The following is an 18,689-nucleotide window of genomic DNA, read 5'->3' on the forward strand; positions in this document are numbered from 1 at the left end:
GCATTTTGAATCTTTTCCTTCATAGTTACATGGAGATCAGTATTCATTATACATATATAGAAACAACTATCATGTTCAAGTAAAACTTCAGTTGAATATAAACCAAAATAATCACTTGATGTTTTGACCTTCACATTAAAGTTATCATCTGGAGTATACACATATATACAAAGAAACAAGCTACCCTACAATCTACATGGTATGCTAACATTACATTAATCTGGTCAACCATTAAAACTACTGGCCTGACCTCTGGTGAAAAAAAAAATTACTATATCAACACTACGTTGATATAGTAAGGTTTTGTAAGATGTAGTAAGGGCAGCCTCACTGACACAAAGTTTATGCAGCATGTTTGTTGCAACTCTTTCAGTAGAATTTTAGTTGAAATTGGCAGTTTTGATCTGTCTTAATGACATCAAAAATTTCAAATGCAATTGAACAAACACGTGAGAAAAAGGGCATTGTGGAGGCAGCACAAGAGAAGTGGAAATAACCAATTCCATGAGGTCTACAAAGACCAAGCAAGGAGGGTGACTTGGTTGGTGAGGGTAGCTAAAGAGAGGTATGAACAGTAGTTGGCTAATGAAGCCAAAAAGAATCCTAAGGAATTCTTTCGATATGTAGCCAGCAAAAGAAAGAATAATTATGGAAGGATGACATTGATTGGAGAAAATGGTATAAAGACAGCTAATACAGAATGTGTGGTGGAGATACTTAATGAACAGTTCATAAAGATCTTTCAATCTTGTGAATGTGACTTCATGGAGGAATTGAGAGCAGTTGATGATTGGGAGGAGAGACTGACTGTAGGTGAGCAAGAGGTGTATGGGGAGTTGAGTAAACTAGATGTTAATAATTTGGTCACCTCAGTTCCTTCTTGATGGGGAGGAGGTGGAGAGGATCCAGAGGCGAGTGACTAAGATGATAGCAGGTCTATGGAATGAACCATATGAGAACAGGTTGAAGATTTGTGGGTTGCAGAAACTGGTTGATAGGTGGAAAAGGGGAGATATGATTGAGACATTCAAATTGCTAAAACGATTCTATAAGATTAATTCAGAGGATATTTTTGAGATCAGGACTGGTGGTGGGAGAACTAGGGGACACCTATGGAAGCTGGGCAAGAGTGTGGTTAGCAGTGGTGTTAGAGCTGGGTTCTTTACTTTTAGAGTGGTAAATGAGTGGAATAAGCTGCCAGAGTCTGTTGTGGGTGCTATGACAGTGAGCGAGTTCAAGGCAAGGTATGATAGATACTGTGAGAATGTCGTATAGTTGTGTGGACATGATTTAGGGCCTCCCTCAATGAGTCTAAGGACTCCCTGGAGTAGCCCAAAAATAATAATAATAATAATAATAAGGCCGTGGGACTGATAATATATCACCACGTATTCTGAAAGAATGTGCCAGGGAGTTGACACCTGCCTTGACATATTTTTTTAGGGAAGCTTATTCTTTTCTGAAAACAAACTCAAAACATAGTCAAACAAGAAATAAAGTTAGCATTATTAGCTAAACTCTTACCACAGTCAAAAAATGAAGTACGAGTCCATCAATCCGAGCTTCAAAAAATACATCTTTGTATTGAGGCAGTCCAATGTCATCCAACCATCGTATAACGAACTGATAATCTACTTTACTTGCAGCAGATAATAAACTGTCTTCATTTGACCTTCTAACTTGTAGGGCAAGCTGTAGTTTTTTCCTATGAAGAGCATTCTTTATTGCTAATTCCTAAAACAAAAATATCATTAAATATTTATAGGATAGGCTTTCAACAACTGAATTAACATTTTCTGACTTCAAATATATTCTTCCTTTTGCTATTCTCAGTAAGTCATTTATTTATTAGGTAAGTTATTTATTTACTATTATTTACATAATTTAGATAAGTTATTGATTTGCATTATAGTATTTATCATTAGCTCCAATAATTTTAATTAAAGATAATATTAATGCTCAGAGAGAAAGAAACTGATAGTGCTCAATGAGAGTAAAAGAGATGAAAAAAAAAAGCCATTCATTTGTGATCACATTATTAAGGTGCTTCAAATTAGTCAAATACAGTATTTTGAGAGAGGAAAGAATAGTTGTGGAATTAGAAGTGAAATTGAAGTGTTCAGAACATTAAGTAATCTAGATGACAATGAGGTTGTTGTAAGGGGTGATATTTCCATGTATTTTAATTGTACAGAAGTAGGCATAGTAAATTACAGACTAATTTGCATTTCTAGAGTGGTAATTAAGGTTAGAGAAACTGTCTACAACTAGTTTACAGACAGGTGACAAGAGTATGATTATGAGGGCCAGTATAAGCTTGTTAAGGGATAGTCAAAGAATTGTGTATTCTGATGTGTTGGAAAGGAGAAGAGTGACAAGTGGGGAAATACTTTAGGACTCCATGCTTAGTCCACTACTATTCAAATATATACATGATATTGTGAATGGTTTGGTGAGGAACTGCTAATGGTACAAAACTGGGGAGAGTTATCAGAAATGTGGCTGATGTGGTAGCCCTTCAAAAGAATTTGACTCGACTGATTGAAAGATGATTAGTGCAGACAAGTGGAGATAACAGTTTAACTATAAGGTTTGTGCTTCAAACTGATTCAAAGGAAGGCTACATAACATACTGGAGGCTGTACTATATGCAGTGGAAAGGGGGAAATCAGAGAGTGATAGTGTTAACTGAACTAATATGCAAGATTTGGTTGCTCAATTTTCATGGTAGTATGGAAGTTCTAAAGAGGATACAGAGTAAGTAAAAATTTCAGGGCTATTGAATCTCAGTTATGAAGGGAGATCGAGGGAGTGCAATTTCCAGAGCCTGATAAATAGCAAAATGGATATATAATCAAGATATAAGATATTGAGAGAAGTTTTACTGGAGGATTTTTCAAAGTGTAGTAGAGATAAGAATGAGAGGACTTCCATGATGCCCTTTCATTCTTACCTCTACTATACTTGCAAAATCCTCCAGTAAAGCTCCACTCAGTATCGTATATCTTGATTATATATTAATTTTTTGCTATTTATCAATGAATAAAGGCATGGTAAGCAAAGTGGGGTTTTTGAATGGAGTATGTTGAATGATTGGAATGCACTGCCAGTGTATTCCAATAGGGAATGAATATGGGGAATGTGAATGAATTTAAAGTATAGTTTGACAGGTACTGTGGAATTTAGGATAAGTATGCCAAGATAAGTCTTTTGACTCCATGGAGGTGTGTCATAATAATATTGCTGAGCTATGCCTAGCAGGAAGGATGTAGCAACTTGCAGAGATCAAGCATACTTTCAAAGATTCAGTTGGAGAGAAAGAAATTAAGGTATAAAGTTTGGTAGCAATCCATCAACTATAATTCTGTTGTTGTCAATCAAGTTCAGAAAGTTGGTCCTAATTAACTTCTCTCCAAGACTTTAACCACCTTACACACAAATTAGCATGTAATTTGAAACCTTAGATCTCTTTCCACTCCTTTGAAACATGGTTCAATGTAAGACTCATGTGAAACAAGTACATCCAAACTGTTGTTAGCTCCCTGGAACTTTCCCTCAAAACACATGGTTGATATTAGGCCACACATGGACTATTGTGCCCAGATTTGGTCACTGGGTTTTCAGAAGGATGAAGAGATGTTGGAAAGGGTCCAAAGGCGACTGACTAAGGTAGTTTCTGACCTCTGGAATGTTAGGTATGAGGACAGATTGAGAAGATGTAATTTGCAGAGTCTGGTGGACAGGAGGAAGAGGGGAGATATGATAGAGACCTACAAGTTGGTAAGGGGTTGTTATAAGATCAATGGTGAAGAAGTTCTACAGAGAAGAGTGGGAGATCAGGGGAAAACCAGAGGTCATCCCTGGAAACTGTATAAAGAGGGTGTGAGTAGGGGAGTGAGAGGCAGATTTTTTTTTCATGCAGAGTTGTGAATGATTGGAATGCCTTGCCTGAGAGTGTGGTTTCTGCAAGGAGTTTGAGTGTGTTTAAGACATGGTATGATGAGATGTGTGTGATAAAGGGACCTCCCAGATGAGTCTTTGACTCCATGAGGTCTTCGGGTAATAATAATAATATATCATCAAGCCCTATACCAAATGTACATGAAGTGTACTCAATTCCTCATATGCCTCCCTCTCACTAACCATCAGTCCCACCTCCTTCCTTCTCACTGCAATCAAACTTCTGAATGATATTATATTCATGGAGATGAAATACTTTGTGAATTCCTCATTTATAATCCTCTACAATGGTTATTATTCTACCATCTACAGTGACCAATATCATCTTTCCATAATCATTCTTCTACTACCACATATTAAAACAGTCACTCTGGAATTTTTTCAACCTCATTAGCTAATCAATGTGAATGCTGCACTTTTGCTATCCATACAAAACAAACCATCTTCCTTGATTGCTTTTTGTATGCCTCATGCAACTGATTATTACCATTCATCTTATGCTGTTCCATAATACATTATTCTTCTTCTTGCAGATTGCATGCCTAACCTCTTCATTCATCCATTTGATACCTACCTTATTTAACCTCCTGATTCTTGAAATACATTCAGACATTACCTCTGCTAAGTATTTCTTGAGTAAGGCCAGCTGCATTAATCCTCTTTTAACCCATTTTTCCTTGCATGATATAAATATGCAAGCTATCTCCAAAGATTTTCATCTTGGGAGACAGCTTGCATGTTTCCATCTGAGACTAGCCTTATAGTCCCATACATATCCCTTTCTCACAGAGGTCCTCCTATAGCTGGCCAACACCCAGGTAATTACCTCATGGTCACTGTCACCAATTGGAGGAAAATTTGATGTCCCATTCATAATAAAATCCTCTAATGAGATGATCAAATCTAAGACTTTTGCTCCTCATGTGCCTTCTACTCATAATAAGTGTGTAGGAGTTAAATTTTTCTGATCATCTAGGTCCAGTAAATCACACAATAACTGTGTTGTGTCCTATTTTCTTAATTTCTTATTAATATACGTATTCTAGAATAAGTCTTTCCTAGGGTATCATGTGGTACAACTGAAACACAAAAGGAATTGCCTCAGGGTCGAGCCAAATCAGAGGTGTCAAAGGTGCTGAAATCTTGCCTCACTTAAAGCTCTAGGAAAATTTATATTTTAATGCTGCGCCACCTAGAACCATTAGATTAAGAAAAGGAAACCTTAATCAAGAAGTGAATTTTCAGATGTAAACTAATGACCATTGGTTTGCAATCGTGACCTAAACTACAACCTATTTCCTCCCACTTAGATTCGTACTTTTTGTGAGTGGTGCATCGGATTCTAACTCAGGCAATTGGATTTAAAGATAGCAAAAGGTTTATTAAACATATTAGTTGTCATACAATACAAAGAACATTTAATCAGGATCAATTCAATGCTAAATAAACAAATTCACATACATCCCCAGTAAATAAGATTATCAAAGAAAAATTTCCCCTTATAGGATTAAGAACCTAGTAATCTTAGACAACAATATTAACATGAATTTCCAAGGGTTAACTCAATACTCAAATTAGATCACCTTAATCTTCAATTAAAACATAAATATTAATTCAACACATTCAAGAGGTATCTCACTTTCTTCTAACTAATATCAACGTGCTACAGTCCTGTCTTATCTTAATCAAAGTCCTTGATTCTCAGTTTACAGTTAATTTTTTATCCTTATACATAAGACCAGACAAAGAACTTTCAACTTGACTGTACACATGGTCTTCTTATACTTGTTCCTTCTTGGCTCTTGTTCCTCATACGATTTCCTTTCAGTCAATGTCTTGGCATGGATTTGTCCAGTCATTGGTAGGTCCACACGTTTTTAGCATATCAAGCCTATTCCAGGGACTTCGTTGGCATCTGGCGATTTTGATTCCGTGAGGTTCCTTACCGAGACACTGAGTTTTTTCCATGGATTGTCTGTCTTCAGTATAGATATATTTTCTTCCATCATAAGGTTTGGGGCATGTAATCTTTTCAACTGATACACAGCATTTCCAACTGTTACCTATGGGAGTCCGAGCAGAGCTCCCCGCTGACGCTTCATCTAGACATTCCGGAAGAGAGACGAAGAAGAAGCAAAACTCACTACTGCAAAAACCCCAACAAACCTAAGAGAACGTGGGGGGTGGGGTTCCTAACCCTTTTATACCATCTCCCTACGGCACTCTCCATAACCTTCGTTGTTCACCCGTCACGTAGAATTCTCCCCATGTGGGTCTCGCTTCATAGCGTTTAATTTCATTTTGACCGCTTATCACTTCACGTGCTGTGTGCAACCGATATCGCCTGGGGCAACCTTTTATTCTGTTGACGTGTCCTTGTACTTTGACCTTTTGTTCACATTATCTTACATGTAAGTCATACAGCAATTCATTGTATTATCTATTTTTAAAATTATATATATTTACAAAGTATCACTGACATTAGACAATCTAGTAAGAATCCTTAAATTTCTTCAACCTTCTGGTTCTGTCCGCTGCTGGACGAAGGTCTCCCCCATGATTTTCCAGATCACTCGGTTTTCTGCCTCTCCCATCCATCTCACTCCTGCAATTTGTTCCAGTTCATCTCTCCACCTTCTTCTTGGTCTTCCTCTTTGTCTTGCTCCATCCATTGGTCTCCACTATGTTGTTTTTCTAGTCCATCTCCCATCACTGCATCTGGCAATATGGACAGCCCATCTCCACTTAGCCTGTTTAATGTATTTTACAATATCCATGACACCTGTTTGAGAATCCAGATATTTGTCTTCCAATCTCTTAATGTTATTTTTAGCATACTTCTTTTCATGCGATGTTGTGTTGTTCTCGGCTTTTTGTTTAGGGCTTCGTTTCTCCTCTATATGTTAGGACAAGAAGTATGCACTGGTCGAAAGTTTTCCTGTTCAGACTCATAGGGATGTCACTTCTGAATATGTCTCTCATTTTCCCATAAGCCATCCATCCAAGATGAATTCTTCGTTCAATCTCTTTTCTTTGGCACTCCTCAAAGGATAACAATTGGCCCAAATATACATATGAAGTAACTTGTTCTATTTCATGGTTTTCAACTTTAATAGTTCTATGGTTTATGTATTTATTTATCATTATTTTTGTTTTTTCTCTATTTATTTTTAATCCAATTTCTCTGGAGGCTTCATTTAGCTGATTTAGCCTTTCTTCCAGATCCTCAAGATTATCTGCTATCAGAACAATATCATCTGCAAATTTCAGATGATGCAGCCTCTCTCCATTTATGTTTATTCCTTTTGTTTCCCAATCAAGGCTTCTAAAGACTTCCTCTAGTGCAGTTGTAAATAATTTGGGAGATATGGTGTCGCCTTGCTGGATGCTTTTTGTATTGGAAACTTTTCAATGTTTTTATATAATTTAATTACAGAAGTTGCATTATTGTAAATCTGTTTTAGTGTTTCAATATATGGTTTCTCAGTTCCCTGGGTTTCAAGTGCTTTTAGTGTTGCAGATGTTTTAACTGAATCAAATGCTTTTTTTCATAGTCTATATAGGCCAGACATAAGGGTTTATTGTATTCAATTGATTTTTCAATGAGCTGTCTTAATGTGTGAATATGGTCCAAAGTATTGTAATTCTTCCTAAATCCAGCTTGTTCACAGGATTGCATTCCTTCTAGTTTAGATTTTATTCTATTAGTTATAATTTTTGGGGTGCTAAAGGGTCAAAGCTGTATAACTGAAAGGAGACCTCCACATAGCCTTTAAAGGAATGCGGAGAATCGACCAGGTTTTCTGACCTAATGTCCAATCCTCCCTTTCTCGTGGTCCCTGTTGCACCCTGTTGGGTATCTACCTGGATACTGAACGAATGAGGATGGGCTGGCAATTTGGGATTTAGCCGACCAAATTGTATTCTTATTGGTTAAACCAAAATAAAAAATGCTGATACAACATGATAAAATTTCATGCTGGCTTGGGCACTGCCCGGTTAAACAAGGCCCCCATTGTTTTTGTCAGGGTGAACAGCGAAAAGTCAGTTACTGGAACAAATCTGAAAACACACCCCAACTCAACATCTCCAGAGTTAAAGATCGGTACTATCAACATAAGAAGCCTGAATGGCAAAGAAATGGAGCTAGCTGAGGAATTAGATAAGTACCAGATTGACATAATAGGGGTGACTGAAACAAAAAAGACAAAAACTGGTGAGATCTTTCTGAGCAATAAATACAAAATGTTATATTCAGGCAATGACAATCAAGAAAAACAAGGAGTAGCCATAGTATTCAACACAAAATACAAGGCTAATCTTCTTGAATGGCAGGCTGTCTCAAGTAGAGTGATGTGGGCAAATATGAGAATGGGGAACTGGACAATGAGACTTATTTGTGCCTATGGTCTCACAGAAGGTTCTACTAAGGTAGAGGTGGAGAAACTTTTTGAAGCTTTAGAAAAAGCAACTGACACAATGAAAAAGGAAAAGTTGGTCCTTGTTGGGGATCTGAATAGCAGAGTGGGAAACGATTGTCAGACATACAAAAATATTTTTGGAAAATTTGGAGTAAAGAGCAAAGCTAATAATAATGGCAAATACCTGTTGAATTTCTGCTCAGGACATGGACTGGTTATTACTAACACCATGTTCCAACATAAAAATGTGCACAAATTCACACAGAGAGAAGAGGCAAGGAATAAGAAAAGTCTCATTGACTATGTTATTGTTGATAGATGTTTAATCCCTGGTGTCCTACACCAGGGAGAAAACACCAGAGTGTACAGAGGATTTGAAATTGGAAGCGATCACTATTTGATCTTGAGCAGGATAAAATTTAATTTCATATTGAAAAGAATAACATGTAAGAAAGTTTTAAAGCAAATAAAAGTTGAGAAGCTCTCAGATGTGAACTGTAGACTAAAATACACAAAGATTATTGAAGAAAAAAATTAAAGAGTTTGAGAACAAGAACCAAACCTTATAGATTCAGTGGCAAGCCTTGAAGAAAACCCTGATTGATTCAGTCAGAGAGGCATGTGGTGCAGTTGTATGCAAGGATAGAAATATCAGGACTCCATGGTGGACACAGGAAGTTAAAGAGGCAGTGAAGGAAAAGAAGAAATCATATCAAAAGTTCCTGGCAAATAAGTCAGCTTTTGCTCTTAGAGAATACAGAGACAAATGTAAAAAAGTGAAACACTGTGTAAAACTAGCTAAACAAAATTCATGGGAGAACTTTGGCAAGAACATAGAAAATAAATATCAAGAAGGTGGTAAGATATTCTGGCGGTTGTTGAAGAAGCTTAGAAATGGAGGAAAGAATGCTGTAAAGTGAAATGAAAACAGGAGAAAAAGATATCCTAAGTATGGAGTAATTACTTCGAAAAATTGCTAAATGAAACAAGCAGTGATACTACAGTGGTAAAAAACACTGAACAGGCATGCAGTCAGGAATACATATTCATACTTGAAGTAGAAAAAGCCATCGAAGGCTTGAAATGTAGAAAGGCAGCAGGAGCAGATGATATTCGACCAGAAATGCTGAAGTATGGTGGTATAAAAGTCTTACAGTGGCTGCACCGCATAGTTCAGAAAGCCTGGACAGAGGGATGAATTCCCGATGATTTCAGTAGAGCTCTAATAGTACCTATATATAAAAAGGGAAATAAAACTGAATATGAGAATTACAGAGGTATTTCCCTACTGAGTGTTCCTGGCAAGTATACTTGAGAAATGGTAGAGAAAAATTGTGGAAGAAAAGCTTGGTGAAAAACAAGCTGGATTCAGGCCAAATAGAGGCTGTCAGGATCAGATCTTCACTTTACGACAAATAGTCGAGAAAGCATGGGAATATAACAAAGATCTGTATTTAAGTTTTGTCGATCTGGAAAAGGCATATGATAAGGTGCCAAGAGAGAAGCTATTCAATATGCTACAGTTATATGGTGTCAATGGGGCATTATATCAAGCAATACTTAGTCTGTATTTGAGTTGTAAGTCAGCAGTTAGAATTGAAGGATGTACAGGAAGATGGTTTAATGTTAAATCTGGTGTGAGACAAGGATGTACATTATCCCCTCTGTTATTCATTATCTATATGGATCAAATTATGAAGGAAAGTGGTATTAAACATGATATCAGAATTGGAGATGTTAATGTCAGCTCTTTGCTTTATGCGGACAATGTTATACTTCTAAATAAATCCACTACAAGTTTGCAACATTCCCTGACTAAATTGAATAACTGTTGTAATAGATATGGTATGAAGGTCAGCATTAAAAAGACAGACAATGAAAATAGGTAGAATTGTTGAAAATGCCAACTGTGTTGTGAATGGTGAACCTGTGGAACAAGTAAAACATTTTAGCTACTTAGGCACGATTTTTAATGAAGAGGGTAAATTAAATATGGAAATAGACAACAGAATCAACAAAGCTGGTATGGTAGGAAGTCAACTGAATAAATTCATATGGAATAAGATAGAAATTAGTCAGAACACTAAATTAGCTGTATACAAGACTGTGTTCAAACCAGTTTTAACTTATGGATCTGAGAGCTGGGTCAGAAGTAAAACACTTGACTAGAGACCGCAGATATGAGAGTCCTGAAAAAGATTAGAGGTGTGAACAGATGGCATCAATGGAAATACATATTGAAAACAAGGATATTAGGAAAGAACTTCACATTGTCGGCATCCAGGAATGCATTAACAGAGCTAATCTCAGGTGGTATGGTCACTTAAACAGAATGGGTGAGGAAAGATTAACAAAGCAAGTGTTCTCTGCCAGGTTGGCAGGAAAACGACCCAGAGGAAGACCAAGATATAGGTGGATTGATACGGTATAATGTGCCTTAGACGATAGAAATATAAGATCTGATGATGATGATAATATTGGAGTCTTGACAAGGTATAAAATTCCTGAATTCTTTTGATTACTGTATCTCTATTTTTTATCAGTTCACCATTTTTTCCTTTTACAGCAGCTATTTCCTTTGTTCCAACTGATAATGTTCGTCTTAGGACCTTCATATTACTATTGTTTTCTATTGTTTCTTTAATTTTCCTAGTATTATATGATCTAAGTTCATGTTTCATCCTTTTACGTATAGTTTTACAAATTTCCATATATTCTGTTTTATTAGTGTCATTCAAATCTCTTTTCATATCTCTTCTTTTCTTCATCAGATCTAAGGTTTCCTGTCTTAGTTTTTCCTCTCCTTGGTGCCTTTTTACACCTGCTATTTCTAATGCACAATTCAAGATAGATTTTGTTAATATTTCATTAGCATCATTGATGGTAGTAGCTGTGTTTAACTTTTTTAGTTCTTTTTTGAGTGATTCTCTCTAACAGCTTTTATTGTGGTAGAGGTTTTGTAGATTCACTAAATTGGACTTTTTTCTTATGAGCTTATTCCATTCCCATTTTTTGTTGATCCATACTTTTGCCCTTACTAGTCTGTGGTCACTTCCTGAATCTATTAAGCACTTTGGTATTATTTATTATATATCTTCTGTTGGAGAGGATGAAGTCTATTTCATTGTAAGTTTGTGTACATTTGGACTTCTCCAAGTCCATTTTCGGTTGATTTTCTTCTTAAAAAAGCTGTTCATATTATTATGAACAGCTTTTTTTTCTTTTGCAAATTCAATAAGTCTTTCTCCTCTTTCATTCCTCTGTCCAAATCCAAATTTACCTATGGAGTTCAGATGGTCATCTCTGCTTCCAATTTTGGCATTAAAATCTCCCATTATAATTATGTAGAATTCTTTAGAATTATTGAATGTGGATTCTAATGTTTCATAGAAATCTTCTATCTCTTTGTCTGGATGGTCCATAGTTGGGGCATATACTTGTATAATTTACAGTTGGTATCTTTTATTTATGAAGAGACTTAGTTCAGCTATTCTTGATGTTATTTTATTTATAAACAGGACATTGTCCTTGATTGTTTTATTTATTAGGAATCCTACACCACCAATTGAGTTTCTGTCACATTCACAGTGGTAGAGTAGCTGTCCATCTTTTAATCGCATGAGAGTTTCTTCTTTCCTTCTTATCTCTGAAAGGCTCACAATGTCCCATTTTATATGTTCCAATTCCTTCATCAGTTCTTTCAATCTATCATCATCCCATAGAGATCTGCAGTTATATGCTCCTACTAATATCCTTCTATCATTGTGCACTGTAGGTGGACTCATTGTAGCTAGTGGAGACTGTAGCATATTTTTCGACCTAGACCCTCTGCATAAGTGCATAAGTCCAGGATGCGTCCCTTTTTATGCTGGGCGACGGACGAGCCAGTATGTAATTTTCCTATTTTATTCATTCATTTATTCATGGGGAGATATTTGGCCTTATAGCACCATGCTGGCCAGACGGGTTGATGCCTCACAATAATGTATAAGATGAAATGACACAGCGAAATAGGAAAGATTCACCCATAGCCCTCGAATACTCGAATAGCATTGGGGCAATAAGGAGCAAGAAGAGAAGAAAGAAGCAAGGAAGGAAGAGGAGGGACCAGTCTACAGATAATATAACAGATGTATATTACATGAAGTAAGGGATGGTCCAGCATCAGGTACCGTGGGTTTGCCATGCCTGTACTCACTTAAGTATTTAATTAAGTGAATCACTTAATTCCTTTCATTTAATTATTCAGAATTTCCATTCTTTGTAATAATGTATTCTATATTTTCCAGATACATATAATACATACTTGGATTCAAGTATATTCTTTTCAGGGTTTTGTTTGTTAAATGATGATAAATGAAATTCTTAAGAGTGTCAATTAATCAAAATTTAACAACTGGTGCTTCATTAAAAAATCTTCAACATTTCTGAGAATTTAAAATAAACCTTCCCTTCCCATAATGCATAGCATTATAGCACATATCCTTACAAACATTATACATGTCCATATGGATATGTACTTTGCATTATGGGATACTTGGATAAAGGATTAAACCAAGAAAATAATTTCTTGGCATCTTTAATTTATAGTATAACCAAGTGGAAAAACTTCCAATTTCTGAGAATTATTTCACTCATCATGATCTATAATCAACTTTCACTACACAAAACTTAGGGCCCATAGGAATAGTCTATTATAATGGACAGTCTGCTACAATGCCTATGGCTGATCAGTACTTTTTTTGTTTGTTTGTTTGTTATTATTATTATTATTATTCAGGCCTCCATGGAGTCAAGAGACTCATCGTGGGAGGTCCTTCTTTGGAAACAAAGTCTATCGTGCCACTCCTTGAACTCGTTGACTGCTCTTGCTCTCACCACTCTCTCAGGCAATGCATTCCACGGTTCAATTACCCTGTATGCAAAGAAACCACTCCTCACCCTCTTGCTCACAGCTTCCTTTCGTAACTTCAAGGGATGGCCCGTTGTCATTGCTCCTTCCTGTTGTTCCACCAAGCAAAAGAACTCCCTAATGTCCACCCTGTAACTGCCTCTCAACAGTTTAAAAGTCTCGATCATATCACCTCTTCTATCCACCAAACTCTACAGTTCACATTCCCTCAGCCTATCCTCATATCCACAGTTAATTTATCCCCTTCAAATCCTGGGGACCAAATTTGAGAACAATAGTCTAAGTGTGGTCTGATCAGGGTCTTATACAAAGGAATGATAACTCTTTTATCTCTGCAGGTCTGCGTCCGTCTCAGTATTGCAGCAATCCTCTGGGTTACCTTCACCATCTTTGCAATATGCTCCCTGAATTTCAGTTTTCTATCAATCATCACCCCCAGATCTCTTGTCTCCCCTACTTCCTCAAGTACAGCTCCTCCAATTGAGTATGCAGCCATGCAGCCTCCCATCGATGTATCCGAAAAGACTTTACATTTTGATGCATTAAACCGATACCCCCATTCATTTGCCCATCTGTCTAGTTTATTCAAATCCTCTTGCAGGGCTGCCACATCTGCACTATTACTGATAACCCTTCCCAGCTTCATCATCCACAAACAACTGAATATCCCCTTGCAATCCATTGACAATGTCATTAATATAAAGGTTGAATACAGGTCCCAGTATTACTGAGCCCTGTGGAACCCCCACTTGTAACTTTCTGCTTCCTTGATATTGAACCACCATACACAGCTATCTGATACCTATCAGGCAGCCAATCCTGAATCCAGTTGATTAACCTGATATTTAAACCCATATTAGACACTGGAAGTGTCTAATTAGACACTTCCAGTCTGCTACCACCCTTATGCAACTGCACTATCTTACCTTCCTTCAATTCCTTGGGTACCTTTCCCGCAGCCAGACTTTTATTGAAGAGCCAGGTCAATGGAGCTGTCAGTTCTTTAGCACATTCTCTCAAAACCTGTGGTGAAATACCATCCACTCCCACAGCTTTACTAACATCCAGAGTACTCAGTATTTGGAACACACTCTCCTCTTGCACCTCTAAACTTGCCCTATCTCTCTAGTATTAAAACCTCCTTCTCCAGGATGAAATACTGCAATAAAGTGCTAATTGAACAACTCCACTATGTCCTCTGCATCAATCACTCTATTCCCATTTTTATCCTTCCATAGGCTTCCACTCTTAGAGGACATAAGTCATCACTAATCATAAGTATTACTCCACCGCCATGTTTTCCTTTCCTATCCTGCCGAAAAATGCTGTATCCTGCTACTTCAATTGCTGTGATTATATCGTCTTCTGTCAACCATGTCTCCGAGATCCCAATAATCTTTGGCCAGGCTGATGTTATCAGCGCCACCAATTCATCTCCTTTATTTTGGATACTTCTGGCATTAGTATAAAGCATAAACATGTCACTGTTTCTATACCTATCATTATCCCCCTGTAGACTCTACTGGACTCAGTGTTACCTGTTGTCCTCCTTCTCCCCCAAGTACCCATTCCCACAAGAGGCCATCCCCTGCTACCATCTACCCTTGGAATTCTAGTTTTCCTGCATTGACACACTGACTCATTCAGAAACCAGCAATCTCTCCAGATGCCTTCATCCTTCCTCATTCAAATGCAAGTGGTCTCTCGCATACAGTTCACTTCTGTCCTCAAATGCCCTCCAAGCATCCACATATTCCAATCCTCTCTTCTGACACATTCTGGCTATTATGCTATTCAGTATTACTGCTCTTCTGCTCAGCTCGTCACTATCATACCTGGGCAACACACACAATCTTTCCTCTCTGTGTTTTCTTTTGTCAAGCAAGAATATCAGATCTCTCGCCTCCTGATTTACATTGTCTCTCAAGTCATTCGTGCCCACCATCACAATCATTTCATCCATCCTTTCACCCCTCTTAATTGCCATAGCCACACTTTCCATCATCCCTCCAGGCAAACACTCCTCTGGCATCTCTGGTGTGTTTGTTATAGTAAATGAATTTGTCATTACAGTGTTTGCTATACTTTATATCAAAACCACTGCCACTATTTCCCCCTTGCATCTCTCCTTTGAATGCTAGACGTATCAGAAGCAAAGGGAATGAAATTGTTGCACTGATTGAGTTCTTGTTCTCTACACTCATACTAATCACTTTTCCATCTTTTTTGATATAAGCTGTTGTACCCAGCAGCTGCTAGCTCATCATCAGCATGATCAATTGTAGATAAACTGGTTTTAGAGTACAATACCATGTTTGGCTGATGAGTGAATCCTGTTGATTTATTATGCTTACAACATGCTACATGGCCAAAAAGGGTACAGTACATCAACTGACTGATGTATCAGTCAGTTGGTGTATCTCAGTTGTAAGAAATCTAAGAGGGAGAGAATTTATTTATTGCAAAAAAAAAAAAAAAAAACAGTTTTATTCATTAAACTGGAATACTAGTTTTACAAGTAATACACATATATCACATGCTATATAAAAACCTAAAGGGATACTAAAGTTTTTTTCACCCAAGATTTCAACATACCTTTTCCAAGTCATGAACAGTTGCTTTGAGTAAATGACCTCCATTTTTCACCCATCGTTTACATTCCCCTACATACATGTTTAATCCCAATCTATGAAACCAGTCTACAATCATTTGATTATCCCACTGAGTAAATGGTATATCAGTTCTAAAAATGAAAAAATAAATTCATATTAAATATATATATTTTTAACATTACATCATATTATTCCAATTATCTGCCTTTCTTTCTAATTAATTGATTCAAGAAATATCATAACATATTAAAAAGGACCACTTGGAATATTTTTGATTGGTGTTAAAATGTACTGCACAGTGTTGTTAACACAATTATGTGAATCATAATCTCAGTTGTGCCATTTTGCTATCTTAAATGCTACATAGTATGAATGCAACCTCTGGTCAGTAGCTGATCAACAGATGTGTAATTTGTTAATGTGTAAAATGAATTGAACAAATTGAACTATACAAGAGATGAACTTCATTTGAATGGTTTTGGTATGAGTCATTTGGACAGGTTGCTGCTGCAGAGAATGAATCTGAGCAAGTAACAAGCAAAGTGAGAGAATAGAAGAGAAAGAAAGGCAACATCGAATTGATGTTTATGAATGGAAAAATGATTAGCATGAGTGTAGAGAACAAGAACTCAATCAGTGCAACAATTTCATTCCCTTTATTTCTGATACGTCTAGCATTCAAAGGAGAGATGCAAGGGAGGGAAATAGTGGCAGTGGTTTTGATATAAAGGTGAATAGAATGAAATACTTAGATGTTGCTATAGACTTGATAATGTGGAAAGTTTCAAATCTATTTAATATCTATAGTGAGACAGTGATGAAAAAGATTGAAAAACAAAAAATAGGAATTAGTATCAATGGTATAAAATACAACAATCTTAGATATGCTGATGATACCATTCTAATAGCAGAAAACAGAAACAAATTAATCAAATTACTGCAGCTACTAATTGAAGAAGGTAAAGAATTTGGATTAGATCTAAATGTAAAAAAGACCAAATTTATGAAAATCTCAAAAGAAAGCAGATCCAAGCCAGAAATATTCATAACGAATATGAAAATTGAACATACAACAGAATACAAATATTTAGGCACCTACTTTACTGCAGATGGAAAGCAAGATAAAGAAATAAAAATAAGAACAGCCATAGCTAAAGATACATTCTGGAAAAATAAAGATCTGCTCAGAAGTTCTGTGAGTATCGAGACAAAGAAAAGAATGATAAGAACTTTAGTGTGGCCAATTTTCACATGGAAGCGAGACCTGGATATTCAAGGAGAACATAAGGCAACAGATAATGGCCTTTGAAATGTGGTGCTATAGGAGAGCTCTGAAAATCCTATGGACAGAACATGTGACAAATACAGATGTCCTACAGAGAATGAGAACACAGAGATCTTTATTACAGGAAATGATCCAGAGAAAGATGAGATTGAAAGAACATGTACTAAGAGGTTCAGTAGGACAGAGGATACTAACAGTTTTAGAAGGAAAAAGTATGGGAAAAGGATCAAGAGGCAAAAAACGAAGGACATGGCTATGCAGAAACAAAAAGGAAAGCCACCAACAGAGAGAATTGGAAGAACATGGCGCTGCACCCTCTCACTGAGGAAGCTGCATGAAGAAGAAGAATGTGGAAAGTAGTAACCATGAAATATAAAAGCAAATGAGCCAAGCAAATAGGGAAAAAGTAATCTTTATGGTGATTTTAAATTATGGAAATATAGATTGGGATGACAAAATAGCATCTGGAAGTAAAGAAAATTAATTTATCTAGTTTTTAAGGGATAACTACCTCAGGCAGTATGTAAGAGAGGGTATGCAAGGATTGAGGTTCTTCAATTTGATCATCTCATCAGAGGATGTTGTTATAAGTGAGGCAAATCTCCTCCTTCCACTTGATGAGAGTGACCATGAAGTGATTACCTTGATGGCTGCCAGCCACATGAAGACTTCTGTGAGGAAAGAATATATGTTGGTCGATTGGTAGAGCCTCTGCTACTAATGGCTCAGTTAAGTAAGTTTGAGCGCGGTTAGCAGTTGGAAGGGGGCCAATCGTTCGATTCTGTTGGCACACTCTCCCTCGATGAGTCTTTGGACTCCCTGGAGGTGTCAAATAATAATAATAATAATATGTGAAACTACAATGCGGGTGATTATGAAAAACTCAAAAGACAGCTTGCAGTTGTTGCATGGAATGAGAAGTTGGGTGGAAAGGAGATCAATGTTGCTTAGATAACATTGATTCAAGAATTATCTACTAGAAGCAAAGTCTAAATGTATTCTGAGGGTCAATACAGAGAAAGAAGACACCATGGGGGATAACATAAGATGAGTGGTAATAATCATCTCATGAGGAGTACAAAGAATAGGCAAAAAGGGTGACTTGATTGGTAAGGGTAGCAAAGGTGCAATATGAGCAAAAGTCAGCTAATGAAGCCAAAATAAAACAAAACAAAGCAGAATAAACCTAGAGAGTTCTTTCAATATATGTAGCCAGCAGAAAAAAGAATGATTATGAAAAAAAGACAGTGGCTGAAGTAAATGATAAAAGGATAATAGCTGTAGATAGTTGAGATATTAAATGAGTAGTTCATAAAGGTATTTCATCCTTGTGGATGTGATATTATGTAAAGTATACTGCTGTGTATTCATATCCCTTCTCCAATGCACTTGTCACTTTATTATAATAAGTAAGTAGATTACTAAAACATAGCCTATCTTTAACAAATCCATGCTGTTCATCAAAGAGAACACCACTGTTGTCAAACCAGTTCTGGATC

General features: G+C 36.7%; 1 protein-coding gene across 5 annotated transcripts in view; it reads right to left on the minus strand.

The window, feature by feature from the left end:
* LOC150105922 (liprin-beta-1-like) overlaps window positions 1-18,689 on the minus strand; it is a 268,087-nt gene that overhangs the window by 33,220 nt on the left and 216,178 nt on the right. For all 5 annotated transcript variants that reach the window (XM_090394411.1, XM_090394410.1, XM_090394409.1 and 2 more), the window contains 2 exons: window positions 15,889-16,036; window positions 1,525-1,734 (listed from right to left, as the gene is read on the minus strand). In XM_090394411.1, coding sequence (XP_090250537.1) covers window positions 1,525-1,734; window positions 15,889-16,036 — 358 coding nt within the window. The remainder of the gene's footprint in view (window positions 1-1,524; window positions 1,735-15,888; window positions 16,037-18,689) is intronic.

This window comes from Typopeltis vanoorti, chromosome 6 (assembly GCF_054136105.1).
Source record: "Typopeltis vanoorti isolate ZY-2024b chromosome 6, IOZ_Tvanoo_1.0, whole genome shotgun sequence".
Lineage (NCBI taxonomy): Eukaryota > Metazoa > Arthropoda > Arachnida > Uropygi > Thelyphonidae > Typopeltis > Typopeltis vanoorti.